This window comes from Tetrao urogallus, assembly GCF_951394365.1.
Source record: "Tetrao urogallus genome assembly, chromosome: 22".
Classification (NCBI taxonomy): domain Eukaryota; kingdom Metazoa; phylum Chordata; class Aves; order Galliformes; family Phasianidae; genus Tetrao; species Tetrao urogallus.
Window position 1 is genome coordinate 3765540 of NC_136835.1, and position 7872 is coordinate 3773411.

The window sequence follows — 7872 nt, forward strand, 5'->3', positions numbered from 1 at the left end:
CACTCCAGAGGATTAGGTAAAAGAGCAGTAATTAAATCACGGCCTGAATGCCGCCATTCAGTGATACCTAAATTGCTTCTGAGGTCACTATGGAAGCTCCAGACATGGGGCAAAACCTCCAGGAATCTCTCCTGTGCCATCTCTCCAGCACCACGCAAATCCTAACCCACAGCAGCAAGGCTGAAGTGTGGACAGGCACAAGCAGCAATTCACTGCTCCCTCATCACTTACCCTGGTGCTGTGCACTCTGCAGATACCTCTCTGTTATTCCTCTACAGGCACGGCACAGTTTTCCTTGTTTTCCGATGGAATTGCAAGGTAGTCTGTCCTGCAGTTGGAAAAAAAGATGAAAGCATAACCTGAAGTGTGTAGCTCAAGTCCTTTCACTCTTTCAGAGATGCTGAATTCCCTGAAGGATCTCTAAGGTAACAAATATCATTCATAAAAGATCCTTGGCATAACCAGAAGCAGATGCTGAGCCTTACCTTCCGTAAAACCCTATGCATACAGCTTTCCCATCACTGTTACTTAAGCTGAGAATGTAAAAAAGACTGGAATGGGCCAGCATAAAAACTGGAACATTGCTGCTCTGTCAACTGCCAGAATTACCCTCTTCTACTGCTTTATCACAGTATAGGCTACAGACTTGTGAGTCAGATCTCTAGAAGTGGGCCTTCCAGGAGAGCATTTCCATGTGGTTCAAATTGGGCCACCTTGGAATCCTGCCCACCTTGGCCATCCTCCCTACCATGTGCATCATCCCTCCCTTGCCAGTGCACTGTCTCTTTGCGTACTCCCGTCCAGTGCAATGATTTCACACACAGCAAACCTCAACTAGAAATGTGCAACAGCAAAGAAATGTGCAACAGCAAAGTTCAGCCTTCTTGCAATCTGACCTGGACTGAGACATCTGAAGGACCCCTCGTAGAACAGCTGACATCTGGAGAGATTTCACACTTACGCATTTTCCTGGGCAGCCTCCTCTGCCTTAGAGACTTTCCTGTAGCAATAGACCATTTCTATCAGTAGCCACAAGGTGAGGAAGACCAGCAGAATGTACATCATGATTTCAGAGATGACTGAGGTGAAGTCTTCTCCAGCTGTTAAGAAAATGAAATTGTCTCTGGTCATTTACATACAGCTGTTGGAGCACAGCAGCTCCATTCAGACCTTCCCACCCTCGTCTCCTCTCTTTCCTAACCCACTTTATTACACAGTCCCAACTGCCACTACTCTGTGAGGGGTCAAAAGACAAGAAACAGGTAAGGCTGCCAATAAAACACGCCAGCAGCAATTTCAGGGCATGTTTCCACTGGTATCAAAGATGCATAGGCTTGCCTGTGTCTTGTGTTCTCTTCAACCTACACATTCATACAGACTGCTCACCATGAGCCTATCTCAGCTGCACATGCCCTTTCCTTCACGTGTCTTACTTGCTGCAGTTGTTTGAGCATGCTGTGCCAACACTGATTTGGAGAGAGATCAAAACAGGCAGGGAAGAAAGGAAGGGAAGGCACAAAATAAAAAGATGGGGGTAAAACCTGTCCCACTCTGGAGTGGACAGCAGGATTTCTACAGCCAGGATCTCAGCACAGAACTGGGCAAAAACAAGAGTAACAGTAAGACAGAAGAGCAGTACAAAGGAAAGGAGGATGCAAGAGACTGAAATCAAAATGGAGAATGAGTTCAGAGAGGGAGGGGGAGGAAGTGAGGAGGGAGCAGCTGTGGGCAGCCAGGCAAAATCTGTGTTGTAGCATCCCTGAGCCACCAGGGGAGAGGTGAGGGTTCCGACCAGATAAAGTGGAAACCTCTGCTTGACACGACTGTCTGGCAGCTCAGTCATCTCCCTCCTACAACGCAATAGAAATCCTGTCCCTGTGTAAAACACCCACGGCCAGTTAGGACACGACACAATTTCTGCCAGTCCTCCATACCCTCCTCCACCACGGTGAGGTGGATCAATCTGGAGCTTGTGAAGAGAGGCCGGTGAATCTCAAACTCAAACTCCCGGGTGATATTACAGGTGTAGATACCCGAATCATTCAAGGTGACATTTAACACAGTGATGGATACATCCTGCATGTCTTTACTTCCATTCCATTGTATCCGACCACTGAAGCGGCTTGGAAACTCGTGATTCATTTTCCTGTGCTCGTAGATCTGCGAAGGAACATGAAGGGATATTCTGATTAACAGCTGACTTCAATTTCAGACAACAACACAGCATATCCAAGGAACTCTGCTCTCCTCTGGCTGCATGCTTCATGTTCTGGGATATGCCCTTCCTGGCATCAACATAATACTTTGTTATCCCTTACCTCACAATCTCAGCCTGCTTTACCAATGAGAGAAAACTGAATTATTTCCATCATGGAAGTAAAAAAAACAGAGGCAGAGAACAGTAGAGAGACATATGGACAATGACACACGCAAAAAAATCAGCAACTGAACTAAAATTAGGATGCTGTAGCCTTAGTGACTGGCCTGTCAGTCACTGGGTCATCTTCAGAAGGCACCACAGAAAACAACACAGCCAAGACAAAAAGTCCTTTTCTGTAAGCCCTGAGATATCCAGCTAACGTGGAGGTGTTGTAAAAGGACAACAGTGTGAGAACAGCATCAGAAGCACAGACCTTGGGTGGCTTTCACAAGCCTGGGCATTGGCAAGTTTCTGGCTGGCCACAGCCATCACACTGCCTGCCCAGCTCACCCTCATGGCCAACCTTTGGGCTGCTGCTAGCAGGTCTCACCCATCTCATTCCCTTGTGTGGTTCCTTTCGTTCTCAGAGTAGGAGATTATTTGCTGTCTTGCCTGGCCCTACTTAATCATGATGAAATGAAGGCACAGATCTAATTCTTCACGCTTGGATAAAATAGCTACTGAAACCTTATTCTCAGATTAACCATTCTTGTAAGGCTCCCATTTTAATTCACCCTGAAAACTAATTTTACCTTTTCCTGACAGGAATCCAAAAGCAACTCGCACAGATCCTCCCACAGTCAGCACACCATTGGCTTCTTTGTGGCAAAAAAGAATTAAGTTCTGTCCTACAGATTTAGCAGAGCCTGATTTAACCTCCAAAGAACAGTTTCAGAATTCAGAAGCATCCCAAAAAATAAGAGTTGGCCAATATGGCTGGTGCCATTCCATGCTTCTGTCTTTCCTTCTCCATTCCCTTGTATACTGGATGATAGACATTCAAAGAAAGAAACTAGAAATTGACATTCATGTACATGCAACCCAAAATGTCTGAACTCACCAACAGACTCCAGCTTTTCCTGCCATGGGTACCTGCTGTGTGCTAATCAGCTCAGCTCATCAGCTCAGCAAGGAAAAGATGCTTTAGTTACTGCTCAGCTGAACCTTTAGGTAAAAATACCACACAAATTGAAGATCTAGGGTTCGCAGCTGAATTTAGCTACCAGCTCATCTCTCCTCCATGATATTAAAGCAGCCTGCTGGGCATTCCTACAGACTTTGAATGAAAACATGGCATAAACCTTGTCTTCATGTCTGGGTCTCTTCATCAAGGATCTGTGGCAAGACAAACTCACACTCTTCATATTAAATCTTTTGGCTTCTGCCATGAGTTCTCTGGACCAACATGGCCAACCAAAGCAAGGGCTCAGCTACCCAAACATACATACGGGTTCATCTTTGCCACCATCCGGCCTGTAGAACCATTCCACCACTGTGCTGGCTGTGACCTCTTCCCTCTTCATGCAGGAGATGCAGAGCAGCTTCATGTCTGTCCCCTGGACTGCCTCTGTCTCTGATGGAACTTCAACACATACTGCAGAACAAAAACCAGCTAGGAAAAAAGCAGTGGAAGAAAAGTGAGCAAAGATATGGGAGAGAAACACAGAGACAGCAGTTATCCATGCACACAGTGGAAAACCCTTTGATTCATTACTAGCACCCTCTGCTTCTCTTCCTTCTCTGAGATATAAACAGTGCTTCATAATTAACAGAAGGTGATCAATTCATGCAGATTCACCTCTCCAGCATCTGCTTTGTTACAACTTTTAATTTTTCCCATAGTAATTGATGCTGTTTTGAAAGCATGGCTCATTCGTTCTCCCACATGCTGAGCATGCTCCCGTTCCAGCAGCAATTAGAGGCTGGGATGAGAGAAAGCCCAGAATTCAAGCATGGAGGCACAGCTCGCTCTTTGTGCGAGTTGGAAGGTGGATGTTTTCATCTGGCAGCCCGCTCAAAATAAAGGGTTAAGATTCTCCATGCTTCCTGTTTCTAGGTTTCGTAAGCAGTCCTGGAAATCAAGGGCTTGGACCTGAGTGCATTTGGCAGCTGGGGGAGTTATTGATTTTACGTGCACTCCGCTTTAGAACGCTTCCAATCAGATTTGTGCAAACATGGGCAGCTATAAAATACAGTTCTCTCAAACGAGACAAAAATCAGAGTCTGTGAAGGCAAATGCTTGATATGAAACCCAATGCTCCAGCGCGACATCTCAAGACTAAATCTCTGCTGACATTTGTCCCCTGGGCTAAACAATGCTGGGTTCCGTCTGTCCCACCCTGTCTCTGAGTGCAGCTCAGTGGAGATGCTGACTTTGCTGCTGCTCCCTCCTCCCCAAGCCTCTGAGATTCCATTAACCCTCACTCTCATGCCCTGTATTTTCCTGGGTCCTATCCTGGAAACGGTTCCTTTTCTCCCACATCGCCTCTATGGATAGCAACAGTTTTCTGGGAGAAATAAAGAAACGACTACTGGCTCGTGCTCTACTCCAGTTACATTAAACACACACATGCAAACAGAGCTGTAGGTATCCATGCACATTAAACCGAGCTGTGTTAGCAAAACTAACGGCGTATCTTCCGATTGCAGATGAAATGGCAATAAAACCCAAACGTTTCCTTCAGGTTACGCTGCCCGCACAGAAAAGCAGCGCTGCATATGGGTTCATGTGGCCTCTCTGTGGAAACTGCACGTTAAATTACACTGCAAATTTTACAACAAAAGCAAACAGGAAACAGCGAGGAACTTGCAGGCGTGTGCAAGCGCACGCTTTCTGCCAGAAGTCCGCTCAGCAATATTACATTTCTCTGCTCATATTAACTCCAGTAGGTTGCTATTAACTCCGCACCGATGTTATTTCCTTCTGCTCTCACAAACAAAACAAAAAGCCGCTCCAAAGCTTTTGTGACAGCCTGAAAGGAACCCCGTGAGAAAAGAGCATCCTACGAGCACGCAGCGTGGGGAGAAAGAACCCTCCTAAACACAACAGGCAATGGAAGCACTTACCCCAAACGACCAAAGCGGCCGAAGAAGCGCAGAGCAGCCTCGGCAGCGCAGCCATTGTTCCGAGCGAGGAGCTCATCATCCGTCGGGCTCAGCTCCTCCCGTACAACGCAACAGGATGCTCCGAGGATCCGCGCTCCGGCGGCAGCACCACGGACAGGGCCGGGGCGAGGCGGGGCGGCTCCGGGAGCAGCAGGTGGCTGCGGGAGAAAGCGAGCGGCGCTCCGCCGGCTCTCGGCAACCCCACGGTCGGCAACGGCTGCGCGGAGCTCAGCCTCGCCCGGGCGGGGGGCCCGGCTCACGGCAGGCATGCGCGGGCCCTCCCTCACCGCCGGCCCCAACCCCAACGCGGGGCTCCTCCCGGTTGTGGAGATGCAGCTCGAGGTTTCCTTGCTGGGTTCTGTTGGAGTCAGGGGAGGGGGCCGTGCTCTTTTTCCCTTTTGGCTGGAGAGGGGTTATTAGCATCGTTTATCTGTCTCGGAAATAAAGCCAGATAAAGAGGAGGGGGAGAGTTATCCGTGCGAGGTCACCGGGAGGGCTTTGCCTGTAATGAGTTTAATACTAGCATTTGTACGGCTCTGAAGGTCACGTCTGGAAATACTGGGAAATCCTCTCCTCGTGTTCCAGTCCGACTCCCAGGAACTCAGTGCCAGCAGCAGGCTGGGCTTTCTCTGCTTGGACTGGAGCCACAGCACCCAGAAAGGCTCCAACTCTGAAGGTCACAGTGGGCAGAGAGGGAGAAACGAAGCGCTCGTTAAATGGGCTCCCTCTTCACAAAGCATCTGTGCTGATGGCAGCTCAATGCACAGCGCAATCTATTGAATGAAACCTGGCCAATTCCATCAGACAATGACATGGGAGCAACTCCCTGTGCCAAAACCCAGACGTGCGTTTTGGACAGATGTGAACCACCCAACAGAAAACAGCAGCCATCTGAAAGCATTGGCTTCAGCCCTCTGGCTGGATGTGGGCTCCCCAGCAGGGCACTACACTGCTGAGTCTGGACCTTCCCAGCACTGCAGCTTGGTCCTGAGGGCACACGCATGCAATCTGGTCCCTACACTGCATAAGCAAAGCAGGCATAGAACAAAGACAGTGAATGCTCTTCCTAAACATCATCCAACTGTTTGTAGCAGAGGCTGTGAACCTGAAACCTTTGCAACCCTGAAATATTGCAGCAGTGGCTGACCGAAGCCATGGGAGCTTCTATCTCCTCTGCCCGTGGGGTTCTCCAGCTTTATCCACCATGCTACCATCAAACTTCCCAAAGAAAACACCTATATATCTCCAGGAGCCAGGAGCAGAGACCAGATGTCAGCAACACCCTTCCACTTTCTCCCTTAAAAGCCATCCGTCGTGAATGGCTGAATCAGAATATTTAACTTTTCCCTGAAGGAAGCAAAAATAGCACCCCCAATATCCAGAGATGATAATACATAAAGCCACATGCTCACCTCCCATTGCCCCTCACTGTTTCCATAACTCAACAAAAGGAAAGGCAGGCTTAGCTACAGGATTTGCTCCTAGCTTTTCCGGAACAATCCAGCCTGAGTGCTGGTGAAGGGTATTTTTATAGCCACAGGAAGCACTGAACAATGTTCACAGCCATCTCATTTGACAAGCACCTGTTTCATGAAGTGCAGTGGAAATCACATCTGTTCCTGGGCAGCCAGGTGCACTGCCAGGAGCTGCAGGACACGGATCAGCAGAGCTGCATTGTGCTGTGCTGCTCTACTTACATCTATTCCGGAGAGCACTGCCAGGATTGGCAGAGAGGGTCCAAGTCTATAGGATTACAAGGATGCAGCAGCTCTATGATTTGCTCAGCAGCCACTAATTGACCCTTCATCCTCATCACAGTCTTGCTCAGGTGTCTTGGTGCTCTTCCTCTTCTCCTTTAACCCCAGGCACTCCAGAAGTCATCTGACAACCAATTGAAATGACAGCAACAAACAAACATCCTTCAGCAGTAATGAGTTTTCCCTCAGGATCATTTATGTGCCAACCTGAAGCACTGCACACAGTACTCATCCTGGTCAGACTGAGTTCTAATTACTACTTAAAAATGGGAAATGTGGCCCAGGGGTGAAGAAAATCGCTGGTGAAACCGGGCTTGGGTTTTGGTGGACTGTAACATGATAAGGCACAGGGAAGAGAAGCAAGCAGACATCACATCCTCTCCCCCTCTAGAGCACACTTCGACATGCACTACAGACAAAGCATTTTCATAGAATGGCCTGGGATGAAAAGGAGCACAGTGCTCATCCAGTTTCAAGCCCCTGCTACATGCAGGGTCGCCAACCACCAGACCAGGCTGCCCAGAGCCACATCCAGCCTGGCCTTGAATGCCTGCAGAGATGGGGCAAAGATGATTTGCAGTGCATGCTCTTGGTCCAGAACGTGTTCCCTGACTATTTGGGTATGCTGTGTGTTTTCAGAATGAAAGGGTGAGATCCTTTAATTCTTGCTCTGAGCTGGGCTTGGCTGGGAACCACTCCAACATCTCCACGTGCCTGTTTTGAACAGATGACAAATGCTGCCCAGACCCCTTCAGAAAACCTTGCAAATAAACAAGATGTCATACCGAAAGCTTCTTTGCTGCGTGAGAG

The 7872-nt window shown here is 48.5% G+C and overlaps 1 protein-coding gene across 1 annotated transcript; it reads right to left on the reverse strand.

Moving 5' to 3' along the window:
* Positions 1 to 264: 264 nt before the first annotated feature.
* Positions 265 to 5574, reverse strand: SCN3B (sodium voltage-gated channel beta subunit 3; the record flags this gene model as incomplete). Its single annotated transcript, XM_079545680.1, is given in 7 exon segments — positions 265 to 328; positions 962 to 1100; positions 1935 to 2160; positions 3649 to 3812; positions 5267 to 5354; positions 5357 to 5497; positions 5500 to 5574. Coding segments are annotated over 7 exon segments (897 nt in total).
* Between the last annotated feature and the right edge of the window lie 2298 nt (positions 5575 to 7872).